General features: G+C 52.3%; 1 protein-coding gene across 2 annotated transcripts; it reads right to left on the bottom strand.

Moving 5' to 3' along the window:
- Positions 1 to 473: 473 nt before the first annotated feature.
- Positions 474 to 15,704, bottom strand: Cspg5 (chondroitin sulfate proteoglycan 5). Of its 2 annotated transcripts, none has more exons than XM_028886877.1 (5): positions 14,728 to 15,704; positions 13,009 to 14,122; positions 9,725 to 9,913; positions 7,553 to 7,628; positions 474 to 982 (listed from the first exon to the last, which is right to left on the bottom strand). In XM_028886877.1, exons 1-5 carry the CDS (start codon positions 14,822 to 14,824, stop codon positions 821 to 823), a joined length of 1,638 nt encoding a protein of 545 aa, XP_028742710.1. In that variant the 5' UTR covers positions 14,825 to 15,704; the 3' UTR covers positions 474 to 820. The 2 variants fall into 2 exon arrangements, with proteins under 2 accessions (XP_028742710.1, XP_028742709.1); XM_028886876.2 differs by having other exon boundaries at positions 7,472 to 7,628; positions 14,728 to 15,699.
- Between the last annotated feature and the right edge of the window lie 1,358 nt (positions 15,705 to 17,062).

Raw genomic sequence — 17,062 nt, 5'->3', positions numbered from 1 at the left:
CCTCTTGACATCTTTATTCCTAGAACTGTGAGAAAATGCACTACTGTCCAAGACATGGTCTGTCCTGTTTACTAGGACAGCCTGAGATGAGGTGTCACCATTGCCAAGATTTCAAACATCAAATTTAAAAAAATTTTATGTGTATAAGCATTGTGTTTGCATCATGTATGTGTGTGTACCATATACATGCCTGGTGCTGGAAGAGGCCAGAAGAGGCCGTCCAATCCTGTGGAAGCTGATTCACAGATGGTTGTGAGCCTTTTTTTTAAACATGTGTGTGTGTGTGTGTGTGTGTGCGCGTGCGTGCGTGCGTGCGCGCGCGCGCGCAAGAGCACATGCTCTGGCCCTCTGCAAATCTCTCCAGCCGATTTCAAACATTTTTAGACACACTTTTAGCTACACATCTTCCATGAGAGAGGGAGGAACTGAGAACTGACAATGAGCAGGCCAGGGACACCATGACACTAAGAACGTGGACAGCTTTTTAAAAAGTTTTATTTCAAGAACCTTGTTTTTTTTTAACTGGTATTCCAAAAAAAGGTGGGTCAAAGTACAAAAAAAAAGTCAGTTGAATAACAGCAGAGGTTTAGAAATCACAGCTGCAGAAGCAATGTACAGACGGCAGACAAAACGATCCAATATATGCAATCCTGCTCAGTTTCTTTGCTTATTTTAAGTGTTTCCCCCTCCTACAAAACACATCAGAGCATGCCATGAGATCAGAAAAAGAAAAGCTTAACAAATGGTTACGAGAAGCCAACTGTGTACAAGAGGAGACACCGGGCCTTCCCTCCCCCACCCCCTTCCTCTCTTCTCTGTTTCAGGTTAGGTTATTCCGGAGACAGTTCACCTCCAAGTCCTCTTGGTCCCCTTTGCCACCCTCAAGTTTGGGTGACATGGAGTTCTGGATGTTGAAGGACTCTTCCTCCTTCAGGCAGGACTTGAGAGTTTCCTGGATTTTGTGGGGAGCGTTGGGGTCATCCTAGAAGAGGAGAAAGTTGGGGGGGCTGTCAGGAAGGAAGACCTAGGTAGAAGGACCTTCCTAGCCCACAGCGGGACTCCCTAGACTGGAAGAAGTGAGAGGTGCCTGAGGGGATGCTGAGCAGCAGTCAGTGAGGAACAGAAGTTCACAGGTGACCTCAGCACGAGGGAGGTGGAGGCAAGAGAATCAGGAATTCAGCATTAGCCTTGACTACATAGCAAGTTCAAGACCAGCCTGTACTATGTGGAATTCTGTCTCAAAAACAAACAGGCAGGCAGATACAAGTAATCAGATTATCAATAATTTAACTTCAGGCCATTCATCTTTTCTCACAAAGAGAGATGAGGAAAAAACTGGTCTATTTATTTATTACTATTTATTTATTTATTTATTGGCAGGGTCTTATGTAGCCCTTGCTAGCCTGGAACTCATTATGTAGACCAGGCTAGTCTTGAACTCACAAAGATCTGACCGCTTCTACCTCCCTAGTGCTGGGATTAAAGGCATATACTGCCATACTTGGCTATTTCTTTTTTAAAGATTTTCCCAGAAATGATCTATTTTATTATTATTTTTTGTTATATGTGTGTGCATGGATCTGTGTGTGGGCATGTATACCTGAGTACAGGTGCCTGCAAAAGCCACCTCCAGGTTCCTCTGAAACTGGAGTTAATGGTAGTTGTAAGCTGCCTGATGTGGGCTCTAGGGAACTGAACTTGGGCCTTCTGTAAGAACAGCAAGTGTTCTCTACCTTTAAACTCTCTCTCCAGCCCAAGAAACAGATCCTTTTAGTACCTGGCTTAGGGTCCAACGTCCACAAGAGATGGCTTGCCAGTCAGTGTTCCCAGTGGGACCCACACCGGACTACGGTTTCGTATGACTTCTCCATATAGCCAACTAGAGGTTAAAGACTGCCTGGGACTCATGCTGTCAGAACTGAACCTGCTGGAGACACTATCTCAGAAAGCCCCAGGAAGCCCAGCCACCTCAGGGGCCTCCCATTCTGTGTCGGCCCATAGTCAAGCCGAGGGTTCAGAACTCACTTTGGAGGCACACCTGTGCCCAGAACAGGCACCTGACCTTGCACTTGCCCATTAAGGGTTTCCAGGAAGCCACATCTGCATAGACTCTACGTTCTGAGCTCTCAGAGGGCTGCCATGGCAACTCCTGCCCTACTCCTTCCCACAAGGACCATTGGAGGGAGGATGAGAGTCAGTGACTCCTCAGCACCAGCTTCTCAGGGGCCCCGAATAGCCACGGTAAGCACGCAGCCTCTGCTGATTAAACGCACAGGCTCACGTTCATCGAGAAGGCTAGAGATGGGGCCGGAGAGGCAGTTCAGTGGTTAAGAGTACTTACCGTTTCTTCCAGAGGACCCAGGTTCAGTTCCCAGCACCCACCTCACTCCACTTCCAGTGGATCCCACACTCTCTGCCCTCCTTGGGTACCAGGCAAGCATGTGGTGCACATAAACTCACACCTGCCCATGTTTATATACTTTTTAAAGGGAAGAATATGCTCATCTCACTAGGTACCTTTTATTTTATTTGTTTGTTTGGTTTTTGAGACAGGGTTTCTCTGGGATTAAAGTGCTGGGATCAAAAGTATGTTTCACCACCTTTTGGCGGATTTTCTTCTTTTGTTTTGAGATAGGGTCTCACTGAGGTCCTGGCTGTCCAGGAACTCACTGTCAACCAGACTGGCCTAGAACTCACAGAGATCCACTTGCCTTTGCCTCTGCCTCCTCAGTGCTAGAATTAGAAGCACTCACTATCACCCCAGATTGGTTTTTATTTGATTTTAATTTTTTCCACTGAATTTTTTTAAATTTATTTTTTATTTACACTTATGATATTCCTCAGACTGGTTTTTAAAAACTCCTCATCTGTGTGTGTCTGTGTGAGTGTATGCACACATGGGCTGCATGTCTGTGGGGCCTCGTTTATCACACTCCATCTGTTCTTGGAGGCAGGGGCTGAACCCAGGCTCCTGTTTTCTCAGCTAAACTGGAAGCTAGCAAGTCCCAGCCATCCTCCTGCCTCTGCTTCTCTTGAAGCTGGGATTGTGGGAGCCCAGCTTGTTATGGGGGTGCAGGGCTCAGAATTCCAATCCCAGTGACTGTGTGGCAAGCTCTCAGGTCCCCAGCATTCTCTAGCTCCTGTCTAAGTCTTTTAGAGTTAATATTAGTATTATGTGTGTGTGTGGGGGGGGTGCCACTGTGCTCACGGGGCGGTCAGAGAACAACTGTGGGAGTTGGTTCTCTCTTTCTACCATATGGATTCCAGGGATCAAACTCAGGTCATCAGGCTTGGTGGCAAGTGCCTTTGTTTGCTGAGACATCTTGGCAGTCTGTTTGTTTCTGAGACAGGGTCTCATGTACCAAACTGGTTTTGAACTTAGTGTAGCTAAGGATGAACTTGAGCTCCTGACATTCTTATTTTTACCTTTCAAATTCCAGAATCACATCATGCTCAGCTTCCTAAAAAGAATTCTTATTTTGCTTGGCTACTTATTTTTTAGTTTTTGATATAGGTCTTACTACGTAGTCTAGGCTACCTTTGAACTTGCTATGTAGCCCAGGCTGACCTCATGATCCTTCTGCCTCTGCCTTACCAAATATTTGAATTACAGGTGTATGACACCACATAATGGGTTCTTCCTTTAGCGCCTGCCTTTCTTTCTTTCTTTCTTTCTTCCTTTCTTCTTTTTCTTCCTTTCTTTCTTTCTTTCTTTCTTTCTTTCTTTCTTCTTCCTTCCTTCCTTTCTTTTAAGGTTTACTTATTTAAAGGTTCTTTTCATTTTACACACCTCCCACTGTTCCCCCTCCCTTCTCCCTCCCACCTCACCCCCCACTTCTCATAGGGGGTAAGGCCTCCCTTGGGTATTCAACATAGGCTGGCTTTAGTCACTTTCTAAGTTCAAGGCAGGCAGAGCTCAGTTGGTAGGTAGAGTGCTTGCCCCGAATGCAGGAGACCCCTCCCCCAACTCCCACCCCTACCAAAAAGGTAGGATAGTCTGTAAAGCCAAGAAAAGCACAGTGGGGCCTCTAGACACCTCTCCTCTCTAAGAATGGTGTCAGGCTCCTCTAGAGACCCTCTCACCCCATCACGTGCTCCTGGCGGCCTCCCCCCCCCCACCGCGGGAGAAAGGGCAGCGGGTGACTTACAGAGCTCTCCCAATGTCACAAAGGTGGGGAGGCTACCCCTCAAGGGCTCAGGGACTGCCAGCCAGTCCTGGTGACTTGGGCCTGGGATCCCAGCTACTTGGAGGGCTGGGGCAGGAGGATGGCAAATCCAGGCCAGTCTGAGCTACAGAGAAAACTGCCTTCTGGGCCATGGGGTCGGGGAAGCAGACCCTAAGAGCTTGAAGCAGAGGTACCCACACAGGGATCTTGAGCAAGCTATGAACCTCCTGCAAAGAGAATAGGGGAGGGGTGTCTAAACCAAGGTGGGGTCCCTTCAGTCCAACTGTCTCTTCCAGAGCTGATCCTGTTAAGCCCAAGGTCACCGAAGCCACAGCAGATGGGCCATCTGCCTTTGACACACAGCAGATGTACCTGGCCATGAGGGACAGGACAGATACTTGGCACGCATCCCGAGAACCACTGTGGACCCTATTCCCAGTGTTCCACCCCAGCCATATGGGCGCTCTGTGTCCACGGGTGATGTGGGCTCGGGATCCCACGTGTCCGGACACAAACCTCAGGGGAAAGGCAGCAGCTGTGCATCACAGCGCAAGCGCAGTCTGGAAAGCAGGAGAGACGGAAGCAAGAGATAGAGTGCCGAAGGGGACCGTGAGGGAACAAGGGCCAAACAGAATTCCCAGGAACCCTCTCAGATCTTCGGAGGACCCTCGGATCCCCTTTGATTGGGCTGGTGAGGAACCACAGGGCGGCTGGCTGAAAACCTGTGGGCTTCAGGTGACTTCACTCAAACTGTGCACCTGGCCCCTCCTCCCTGATGGTGGTCTTCAGGAGGGCAGCTCAGCAACACAGACGAGCCTGTGACAGGTGGCAATGTCTCCACCTTCTTAGTTCAGAGGAGTGGAGGAAGGAAAGGGTCGCGGGCAGACACCGGGAAAGGACACTGCCCGAAGCAGCAGAGGTCTTAAATTCTGAAGTCTTTAGAGTGTGACATTCAGAGTTTATGGGCAGATAGGAAGATGACCAACTCTACTTCTACAAAAGAAATAACCCCTTTATTAACATTTATGAAACTGGGCTTGTGAGATGGCTCCATGGGTAGTGGTGATGGCCGCCAAGCTTCATCCCTGGAACTCACGGGGTAGAGGGAGAGAACTGACTCCTTCCTGTTACCCTCTTGACCTGCACAGGGAGATGACATACATACACCCATACACATGCAAGGAGAAGTCGCGCAGGGTGCAAGCTCAGGCGAGGATGAGGTGTGTGAGTGTGTGTGTGTGTGTGTGCACGTGCACACGCAATCACATGTATACCCGGTGAGCATGTGTATGTAAGGGCCACAAGTTGATTTTTGGTGTGACTCCTCAGCTAAAAATTACCTTCAAGATCCAAGAGGAACCAGGAGACTTTGACAACCCCAACCCGGTCCTGCCATTCCCTGAGGGCTGGCCAACTGCTGTGTCAAGATCCAAGAGGAACCAGAAGACTTCGACAACCCTGTCCTGCCATTCCCTGAGGGCTGGCCAACTGCTGTGTCAAGGTCCAAGAGGAACCAGGAGACTTCGACAACCCTGTCCTGCCGTTCCCTGAGGGCTGGCCAACTGCTGTGTCAAGATCCCACAGCCCCTTCTTAGGCAGATCCGAGGCAGCTAGCTACCCTGTTCTCTGCTCTGTTTCCAAAGCTGGGTCTCTCAACTCTGACCTCTCCACAGAGCTCAGCCAAGAACTGGTCTTTGCGCAGGCTTGATGCAGACACGCAGCTTTTCTCACCATCCTTTTCAGAAGGGGAAGGAGTCAGTAACTGAAGCCGCCAGACGAAGCAAACCTTCCTGAGGGCTTTTGCACTGTTAGGCTGGAGCAACTCCATATTGGTCACATCTGCTGCCCCATCATACAAGACGGAAGGTCCAACAGAGGAGCCAAGACAGCCGGCACACACCATCATCTCTAGTGACCCACAAACCCTGACTGAATGTACTTCACGGACTAAGCCGTACTCCCGATCCTTTTGTTATTTGTTTATTTATTGAGATGGGATCTCAATATGGAGTCCAAGTTGGCCTCAGACTCTCTCTCTCCTCCAGACAAGGTCTCAAGTGCTGACTGAACTCCTAACAACCGTCCCGCCTCAGCTCACAAGTGCCCGGATGGCATTGTGAGTCAGCACAGTCACTTCAGAGCGGAAACATTCCTAACTCACAGGAGGGGCCTCGAGACAAGAACGGTCTAGAATACTGAGGAACCACGAGCCCCAACTCCCTAAGGTCTAATCAAACAGCTTTTCAACTCTGCTTCAAAGCCATTGCTTAGGTCAGAGCATCTTGGGTAGTTCCCACCTCTGTGTAACTGTGGTCTGTATCCTGACAAAGCGCTCATCTGGAAGCATGGAACCTGCATTATGTGCAAAATTCTTGGATCTAGATATGGTATAATTTGGTTCGGATGGCTCCTATTTATCTTTAAAATTCTCTGATAGTACCCAGTATTGTACGGCTCAGGTGGTCAGTTAGGCCGCATCTTCACCACAGACAGGGTCTAGTGTGACCTCATTGGTGGGTTTCAGCCCGTATCATGAACTTCTCCTTCTACGATCAGGATTACAAGCCAGGTGTGATGTACACACCTGTAATCACAGCAGTTAGGAGACAGAGTAGGAGGATCAGGAGTTCAAACCTACTGTAGGCTACATAGCAAGCTGGAGGCCAGCCTGGGCTAACAAACCCTGTCTCAACTCTAGCTCCCCCAAACTGCACCCCAAAGTCAGTCATGGTGGTGGCGTGTGCTTACAATTCCAGGAATTGGGAGATGGAAGTAGGAGAATCTAATGCTATTCAGTGATATAGTGAGGGTCTGTCTCAAAAACAAAACAAAACAACCCCCTGCTCCCCGCCTGCACAGGGATCGGAATTACCCTACACTAATGGTTCTAGCAGTTTCTGTGCTCGTCTAGGCCCTAATGAGCGTGACTAAGCCTGCTAGCTGTTAGGGGCCTCAGAAAGCACCGAGGGGCAGCAGGCTTCTCTACCTATCCCGAGGGGCAGTCACCATTTGCCTCAGGGACCACCAGGCAATTTGCCAGCAATGCAAGGTAAGAGACAATGATCAACTTCTAAAGCACAGGTGAAGCTTCACATCATAAGCCGTTCTAGAAGATTCCGGTACCTGTAACTCAGCCTGTCAGAGAAGTGATGCCCCGGGAGGCGCTCATTCCCACCTCCCCTGCCCCACTGGGTCGCCCTAAACTGACCCCCAAAGCTGTTGGAGACTTCCTCTCTGAGATAGGGCAAGGGGGCAGGCCAGGGGCAGAGGCATGCAAAAGGGGGGATGTGAAGAAGACCAGTTACCTGACAGACAATGTTATCATAGTGAGCCAAGGCCCGGGCATGGGGGGAGGAGACACAGGGGGTGTCGCAAAGTTTCCTTACATTTGGATGAGAGCCCTCGGCAATGGTGGAGAGGGAGAAGTTATCGTTGTGCAGTTCAGATGGGGTCCGGAATTTGCTGGAAGGACAGAAGACAGAAAGGGAAAACGTCAGGAGATCGAGGCAAACTGTAAAAGTAGCCGTAATGCCTCAGCGTCACCGTCAAATACCGTATGACACCAACAGTCAGACGCACAGGACGTGACGTGCCATCGGGAACAAACGGCAGCACTTAAACCGGTGCAAACTTTCCTATCCCCGGGGATATCTCTACTTGAAGGAGCACACTGGGACTTTAAGGAACTGCCAACGATATGAACAACTATGACCGTGTTTGTACATGCGAGGCAGTTACAGCTGCATCAAGACAACCATCTGGCCAACAGTGATTATACGGTGCCAGCAATTGTAAGACACAATCCAATTTCAGAGATGCTAATATGTGAGGAGAAATATGTATCTTAGAATCAATAAAAGTCAGCAGTCTCTGCAGGGCTGAGTGCACATGGCATCCTTAGAGCAGGGCCTCCCCTTCTCAGGCACCTACCACCAATGGCTACCCGGACGGAGTGGCTTCTGTCCCGCTCCCTACACACCCATTGCTTTGGTGGAGACATGGAATGAGGAGCCCAGGGTCCTGGCTTGTGTCCCTCTGGAGTGATCACAGGCACAGATTTATGTCCCTGCCTCAATGCACAGGGACAATGGAGGAGGGGCCCTTTCAGCCCCATGGCCGTTAGCTGGAAGGTCACGGGGCTGCCGCTGTCTGCACACTGCATGTCTTTACCCAGCACAGCAGCAACAGATGGTGTTTTGTCATTTTCCCAGGACCCAGAGAAAGTCCTTTAGTAACACTCTCTGGAGGGAATCTCCAGGCCAGTAGGATAAGCAGGGGAAGAGATGAAGCGATGTGAGGCCAGTGTTACATGAACGGTCTCTTGGGTCCCAATGAAGCCGGGGCTAGTCTTTTGAGACTCCTGTGACACTTTGAAAGGTTTTTTACTTTACTTAGTGATCAGAGAGCTTTTTTCCTAGTGCATAAGGTCACATCTGAGAGTTCAAGATGTGGACTTCATAGTAAATGTGGGTCAACACTCAGATGCCCAGCAGGCACAGCTGAGAGCCAGAAGGAGATCCTGTATTCCTGTGTGGTCCTTAAACTATACAAGAGTTAACTCGGACCCCTCGTCACTGCTAAATTTTGTTATGTTGGGAACAGGGGTTGATCAGCATCTGTTTGTGTGTGTGCATTTGTGCATGCGTGTGTGTGTGTGTGTGTGTGTGTGTGTGTGTGCGCGCGCGCGCGTGTGTGTGTGTGTGCACACAGTGTGTGCACTGTGTGTGTGCCTGCACACATGTATGCAAATAGGTACAATTTATGGAGAGTAAAGTAGGTCACTCCTGAAGGGTGAAAGTGGATGATGGCCAAAGGGACTATTGTAGATAGTGCACACTCTCAAAAGATGAGAATCAGCAGTGACTAGGAGACTGTTACGTAGGGCACACTCTCAAGGGGTGAGCCTTTATCTTATTTCTTATTCATTTTGAAAAAGGGTCTCATGTAGCTCAGACTGGCTTCAACCTCCCTTTGATGATGACCTTGAACTTCCCGGGTGCTGGGATACATCCCCTTTACAAGTGAAAGGGATCAACGGTGGCTTTGAGTGGCTCAGCGCCATCACTCCCTAGCCTAAAGGGTGAGCTTTTAAACGGCAACGCAGTGTGGCAATAACATCTCCTCAGCATCCCCTGAGGAGGAGGAGCTGATATTAAATGACAGTAGGTTTGAAGGGGCTGAAGTTACTCCACACCGATTTGTGAGCAAAATCCTTTCCCTGAACACGGGGTAGCAAAGACCAAGGAAGCAGGTGCGGGCAGGGTGGGCCGAGTGAGTGTAGTAATGTATGTCCTGGGGACATGGTGGAAGCTGGAAGTCTTCTCTTCAGCACTTTCTTGGGTTTTGGATGCTGGAGTGTGGCTGGCTGATAGGTGTGCAGGTCCCAGGGCTTTATTTATCTGGCACATTTTATGTACGGATGGATAAACTCTGGTGAAGTTTTAGCATGAGCCAAAGAGCTAGAGAACTGTTGCCAAAGACCCTCCTGGGAACAGCCTCGGCTGGGGCTGGGTGTCTGGCTGACAAGGCAGACACACTTGTGCAGGGGACACACTTACTTGGTCCTCCGCAGCTTGGTATTCTCAGTCTTGAGCAGATAGAGCTTCTTGGCAAAGAAGACAGTCATCATGAAGAGCAGGAGAAGCACAAGAGCAGCCGAGCCGATGGCCACGCACATCACCTGGAAGTCGGTGATGATGGACTCACAGCGCATGCCTTTGTGCCAGATGTAGTCCTGGGTGTTGCACCTGCAGGGACGGACACAGAGGGGCTCAGGACAGGGCAGGCAATCTTAGCCCCAGCAAGGACCCTGCTCTGAAGCCAACACTCAGCAGCCTGCTCTGAGGGCTGACTGGAGGGGTGCAGCACCCCAAGCAGATCTCCTCACTCTTCACCCCAGCGTTACAGCTGTTCTATGCAATGGGCCAGGCACTCCAAAGCCTGTGATATAAACGAGGCGAGCAAAGCAGAGACACCAAAGGAGAATCTCTAAGTTACACGGCTATTACGTGACAGGGAGGTAAGAGAATCCTGGACTTCTGCCTGGCAGGGATCCCCAGAATTCTGCCTGCCCTGGCTCTGGGTCAAAGACTCAAGGTGAAATCCTGGGAGCTGCCTTGCACACGGAAGCCTCTCTCCCATCCAGTTCACATGACAGTGAGAAACAAGGACCTGACTGACAGACACACAGAGACGGGTGGATATTCTCTTCTCACCCCTGCAGCCCCAAAGGTTCTGCCCCTAAAGCTTACGGCTGTGAGAACTATCCTGCCAGCATAGTGAGAGTCAGTCCCTCAGGGTGGGTTTTCCTCCTTTTGTTGAGTGACTTTCTCCTGCCCTTGGGGACATTCCCAGGCTCCAACTCTTCCAATGACATTGCTGTTTCCATGGGAACCAGGCTGCTTCAAAGAGGAAAGACGTGGAAGGATAGAGAGGCAGGCAAAGGAGGGGAGGACATGAACCTCGGGTGAATGAGACTAGAGAAGGGGCACCGAGATGAAATTATACACCAGCGAAGTGGCTACCTCACATCCAGAACAGGCTGGGGAGAAGTACCTAATGCGGGATTTTTGTTTTCCACCCGGATCTCACGGCAATGGGAGGTACAGGCGATCTGTTTAAGGTTGCCAGGGAACGCAGACCCCTCCATGTGGGGGTCCTCTCACCCAGTGTTCTAGAAAAGTTCTGCCATAGCTCAGATCCTCTCCCTGCAGCGGGTCAGGGTAACGGAGACAAAGGCACGCTGCAGTCTCCTGTGAGTGGAATGTAAAGCAGTTTGCAAGCAGCCGCCAGGGCCGAGTGTGCAAAGCTGAAGCAGGACCCTGGGTGGGGAGGTCTGAGTGTGATCTCGGGATAGACGCTAAGCAAGGGGAGCTGGTGTAGACCACGTGGAGAAGTACTCCCGTTGGGGAAAACAGCCAGGCCGACTAGTGAGGAGGACAATCTTTCTCCTGCTAGAGAATTCCCCGAGAGAACCAGGGGTTCTGGGCAGTTCCACGGCTCTCCAAAGGCAGCCAGAGCTCCAGATTTCACTGTGGTGGGAAGCTCACTTTGAAGGTAAAAATGTCAGGCCTCCAGTAGGGTGAAAGATGTCTGTGCGGCGGCTCTGCTGCCCCCAGCCTGAGTTATCTCGACAGCTCCCCAGACTACCGACAGAAGGGACTCACGGGCTCTTTCACACTTCCGGGGGTCTCTAACCGGCAACTTCTTTCTAATACCCCACAATTTTCTCCCTTTCTTTTTTGAGTCTGAATCTATCTCACTTAGCCCAGGGTGGCTTCAAACTCACTATGTAGCTGAGGCTAGCCTTCAACTCCTGTTTCTTTTGCCCTGCCTCATAAGTGCTGGAATTACAGTCATTAGTTCCTATGTTCCTCCATCACCATAATTTTTTGATCAAAAACACTACTCTTGTGGATGGCTGAACAGCTCCAACTAGCACCGTGTAGTCACATCCTATGTGGACGATCCCAGTGCCACGACCATCCAGGGAATGACATCAGACAGAACTGGGACTCAGGCTTCTGTGCCAGGGCGCTACAGCCAAAACTCAAGTGCGTAAGAAGAAAGGAACAAGAAGAAACACGAGACACTTAAGAGAGCCACAGCTGGGTGTGGCTCGGGCATGTGAGCCTAGCACTCGGGAAGCAGAAGCAGGGCGTTCAGCTCGAGGCTACCCTTGGCCACTCAGGGAGTTCAAGGCCAACTTGGTCTACATAAGACCTTGTCTTTTAAAAACAAGAAAGGGCTGAGCATGGTGGTGCACACAGAAAGCCCAGCACTCAGAGGCAGAGGCAGGTGGATCTCTATGAGTTTCAGGCCAGCCTGGGCTACAGAGTGAGTTCCAGGACAGCCAGGGCCATACAGTGAGACCTTGTTACAAAATACACAAATAAATAAATAAATAAATACAAACAAAGACAAGAAAAGAGATAGGTGGAGAACAGAAATGCTCCTCAGAGGTCTAGTGAGAACAAGACTGTAGTCTTCTCCACTTCTCACCCAGACCACCCTTGACTTAGCAATCCTTCTGCAAGGAACTGTGTTTTCATGAGGTGAATATCTCCCTATGAAGGCATTCCCAGAGGTGAATTGACTGAGAAATTCCTGATGAGGTGTGGGATGGAGGCTTTAGACGATGTCCTTAGGGATATCTAAACTCTTTTCTTGGAAAACATTATGGACTATCCCCAAAAAGGCAATTGCCAGTGAGAGAAAGCAACCACCCAAAATCAAGAACATGGACAGACGAAAGATTTAGTGAGAAGACTCATCTTGACTTCACCTGTGTGCAGCTGCTCTCGGGGCTGTCCTAGGGTGACGCTTTGACTTTACATGCCCACACCTCCTTCGGAGAAACTCAGCTCTCTGGCCAAATACATAGAGCTGGGCAGCACTAAGCAGTCGTCTAACTTCCCAGCAGGGTTCCAGCCCTGCTTCCTTTACTGGAATGGCTGCTTTCCTAAGCCCTTGGAGAAACCCCTTCATTTTGCCTGTAAAGTTGAGTGGGTGAGCCCAGGACACAGTGCTTAGAGGATTTACAAAATACTACTTTTGAGGAATTTGTCCTGAGGGCAAGATCACAAAAAGCCTTTTTTGGGGTGGTGGTGGTGGTGGTGGTGGTGGAGACCTTGTAGCCCATGTTGGCTTCAAGTTCACAACTGTCCTGCCTCAGCCTCCCGGGTGTTGAGAATATAGGTGTGCACCCCACATGCTTGGGAATCCTGCGAATGTGCCTCCTCTGGGAAACCTGGCCTCTCCAACCCTCCCCTTTGCCGAGTCTGCCCGTCCACACTGCCCAGGCACTGTCTTACCAGGCCCTGGACACCTGCCACTCCCTTACCTGCAGAAAGCCCCTATGTTCTCCACCAGGTAGCACTGGCCGCCATTGTGACAGTAACTGGGGAAGAGGTCACACACTGACCGGCAGGAGCCATTGTGCCTGACAAAGCCAACTCGGCACACCGTGCCATTTTCGCCTGAGGCCAGGTCCCTGCCCGGATCTCCTGGGCGGGGCCTGAGAGAGATGCTGCTGCCAGGGACCATGCCCAGAGTATGCTGTGGAGGAACAGCATGCCACCGACTGGTGGGCTGTCCTGTCCCAGGGCCCACACCAGGCTTTTGAGAGGGCAGGAGAAGGTCATTTTCATCTTCCAGGTCTCCACCTCCCACTGCATCCTTATCATCCTCCTCTTCCTCTTCCTCCTCTTCCAAATCATCATAGAAGGATGTGGTAGGGTAGAAATCAGACTCATCAAAGGGGGTGAAGTCATCATATAAGTCAAGCAGGCTCCAGGAAGGGGTCTCTCCTTCAGTATCAGGGTGATTCTCTGAGGCTCCTGGTGACCCTGGGAAGCTGCCCATGTCTGCACCACGGCCCTCACTATCCAATCCTTCAAAGTAGTCGATGTCAATTATATCTGAGGCTGGCTGGGTTTCTAGAGTGCCTTGAAGGGGATAAGTGGGCTCTGGCCCTTGAGGGTCAGGTGTGCTGCCTCCCAGGTTCAGCCAAACCTCCAAGGGGCTCTCCTTAGGGAGTTCGGAGCCTGGGCTAGGCTCATCGTGGGTAGTGGGGGAGGGAGGTCCACTGGCTTCAGTAGCCTCAGGAATGGCAGGGGGCACTGTAGACGACCCATGGGCCTCATCAGGAGCCTGGAGCGTAGCTGGGAGGGTCTGGGCGTCACCACTGCCAGTCTCTGCAGTCACTCCACCCAGGCCTGGGCTATCTGCCTCCAGCCAGGCAGTGCCAGTCACCGCAGCCGATGCCTCCAGTGCCTCCCCTGGCCCGACCCCAGGGCCCACCGCAGCCAGCTCACTGCCGGGCGCCGTCCACGAGGTCTCATCTTCCCCAGCTGCGGCCAGGCCGGCTTCCTCCCGCGTGTCATTGGCACGCGGCTTCCATGCAAGGCCGCTCCTCACCAGCTCTTCAGCCTCGATTGCGCTGCCTGCTTCGCGTGCTGCGGGAGGGAGGGCGAGGGGCAGGGTGTTAAGGTGGCGCGTGGGGGTGAGAGGGCTCTGAGCGAGATCCAGTAGACTAGGGTCCACCCTGGGACACTCCTTCGGTTTCCAAGGCCACGCCCCACTTCTAAGGCCCGCCCCTGAGTCTACCTCCCAAGCCGGGGAAATACACCTTGCCTATGGTTTCCCGCCCCAGACAGCACCCGCAGTCTGGGAGGAGAGGTCAGGGTAGTCCTCCAACTCTGGCTCATCCTTGCCTCATCTTCGGGACCCCGCCCCGCCCACAAACCCCGCCCACAAATCTCACCCAGGTCCCGCCCCCGTTCAAGACCCCGCCCCTACCTCAAGACCCCACCCCCACCCTAGCCCACCCTGCTGTCTCCGCACAGGCTATCGGCTGCTCCCCGCTGGCCTGTGTCCCCTCCAGGTCCTCTCCTCTTCCCGCACCCCTTTCCCGCCCAGGTCCCCGGCTGCAGGCCAGACGGTGCCCCGCCCCCTTGTCACGGCTTAGGGACTCCACCTGGACCTGAAGCCAGCGAGACCCTGGCACGCACCGGGTGGGGCGCGAGGGCTGGCTGGGGTCGCGGTCGCGGTGGGTACCTACCCGGCACGGCCCCAGCGGTGAGGACCAGCGTGGCCCCCAGAAGCAGCAGCGCTGGCGGCGGCCCCCGGCTCGGGCCCCCGCCTCCAGCTCGGCCCATTGCGCGGAGCCCCGGCCGCTGTGCGCGGTGCGCGCGGCTTGGCTGCGCCCTCGGCTTGCCCGGCCGCCGCGCCTGCCGCCCGTCTGCGGCCGCCTTAGCCCACGGTGGGCAGCATGAGCCGCCGCATGCCGCCGTCAGCCGCTGTCCTCCGCGCGCCGCGCCTCCCCGCCTCCCGCGCCGCCGCTGCCGCTTGCCGCTGCCGCCGCCGCGCTCGGCGCCGCCCCCACTCCGCCCGCCCCGCTGCACGTCGCGTTGACGCCGGCCCCTCTCGGTCCTCCTCGCCAAGGGGACAGACAGATCCCTCTGGCACGGGACGCGGAGAGCGACGGACGCGCGGCGCGCAGGGGCGGCAGCCCAGCCGCAGGGGGAAGCCGACAGGTGCACGGGCGGGAGCCCGCAGGGCCGGCCTGCGCGGCCTGCGCTCCCGGTGCTGAGCGCGCTCCGCCGCGGACCTCCGAGGAACCCACCCGCCACGCGCGCGCAGGGAGGCGGGGACGTCGCGGGCTCAGACACCCGCAGGCTCGGGGCGGGGCTCAGAAGGACCGCAGGGGGCGGAAGCCCGCGCCCCCCGTGTGGAAAGCAGCGGGGGCCCAGGACAACGACTCTTGGGTTTCTGCGCCAACCGGGTGTTCCGGGGCAGGGGAAGGTTCCCTGGGCGGTCTCTGAGTCTTCACAAGAGCAAGGCGAACGTCGACAGAACCTGGCAAGGAGAATACGACGACGGCCTAGGCTCTAATCGGATCAGACCTAATCCGTCCGCAGCCAGACCATTAGTTTAGATCCAGCAGCCAGGTCCACCCAACGTATTACTCGGGCAAGGGGTGAGACCCTCCCCAATACTTGGACTTCGCCTTGCCTTCTGAAATTCCAGGGCGGCCTTTGAGTCTTTTCTTACTTCCCCAGGATGCACAGTTCTTCCGGTGACCTGTACTACCCAAAGCCACGTTCCTGGTGAAGTCAAGGAGGCCAGGTGCACAAAGAATGTGGCGCCTAACCCGGGTTCACTGCTTACTGGGAGACCTGTTAGGAGAGGAGGCAGAGCTAAGATTTAGACACCTAGTAGTGCCCGCCTCCAAAGAGCCTACTTCTTGATGTCTTATTATCGACTTAAATGGTTATGTTCAGATCAGTCCAAGGACATGGGACGACTCTGGTGTTGATGCTCTTATTATTGTCAGGTACCAAATATGATCAAGATCATAGGAATCTCACATGAATCTCTTAGTGGGGTTGCCCTTGTTCAACACTCCTTTTCTCCCATCACAACTATGGCTGCAGCCTATTTCCTCAGCCTAGAGTCCCCTCCAGGCTGGCAAATTTTGCTAAATTTCCTATTATCCTGCTCTCTGTGAGGTTCACGCAGCCTGTTCAAGCAGTTAGGCCCTTAGATCCTAATCAGAACCTGGATCTGTAGGGACTGCAGATGGCATTTTGGCATTTATGGAGTAGCAACTAGCCACAGCTGTCTCAGCTCCTTGAGTCTGGAGTTCCACTCAAGAGGGAGCCAATACCTGCTGCTTCTGTCTTCAGTTCTTGGCTGGTAGTTGTCCAAAGTGGATGTTGGTGGAGGTGCTTACCTCCTTGTTCTAGGGCAAGTCTGTGTGGCAAGGTCCTTCATGTCTAGGGCATGGTCACAACAGAGTCTTTTCTCACTCATGGTAAACACTAAGGATTAGGGAGAGCACCTGTCTAACATAGACTTTAGGCTCAATTCCTAGTACCACAAAATAATGTATTTGCTGGTAATGGTAGCTCATGCTTGATCCCTGTCTAGAACCAACTAACCAATCAAATCTATTTACCTGAGCTTGTTTCCCATCTTTAACATACTTTATCCTTTAAATTTTTTTTATCAGTAACACAAATAAATATATGGTACAAAATGGGAAATATCTCATTCCTTAACAAAATTCTCCCCTCCCTGGAGACAAATTCTGCCACCACTTAGTTCAATTTTGTGTGTTGTTTGGAATTGAACCCAGGACCTTGTGCATGCAAGGAAAGTGCTGTCAATGAGCTATTTACCTAGCATTAATTTGGAATTAAAAAAACTAAAAACAAACAACCCCCCCCCAAAAAAAACTGTTGACATTATGATCCTTCCTAGCACTGAGAACAGAGTAATTAGGCAATGTGTATATATTGAATGGGGGAAAAAACTCATTCAGGGAGTGGTGAGAAGAGCAAGGTTTAGCATCAAATCTGCCTGACCCTGGAGAGTCACCAGACTCCAGTATG

The sequence above is a fragment of the Peromyscus leucopus genome, chromosome 7 (genome assembly GCF_004664715.2).
Source record: "Peromyscus leucopus breed LL Stock chromosome 7, UCI_PerLeu_2.1, whole genome shotgun sequence".
Taxonomy (NCBI): Eukaryota; Metazoa; Chordata; class Mammalia; order Rodentia; family Cricetidae; genus Peromyscus; species Peromyscus leucopus.
This window is presented reverse-complemented; position numbering and strand designations above follow the sequence as displayed.

Excerpts from the sequence above, each read along its gene's own strand:
- Cspg5 (XM_028886876.2), bottom strand. The coding sequence starts at position 14,824 with ATGGGCCGAGCTGGAGGCGGGGGCCCGAGCCGGGGGCCGCCGCCAGCG. Across the intron at positions 14,123-14,727 it reads CACCGCTGGGGCCGTGCCGG|CACGCGAAGCAGGCAGCGCA; the intron begins GTAGGTACCCAC and ends TCCCTCCCGCAG. Across the intron at positions 983-7,471 it reads ATGATAACATTGTCTGTCAG|GATGACCCCAACGCTCCCCA; the intron begins GTAACTGGTCTT and ends CTCCTCTTCTAG.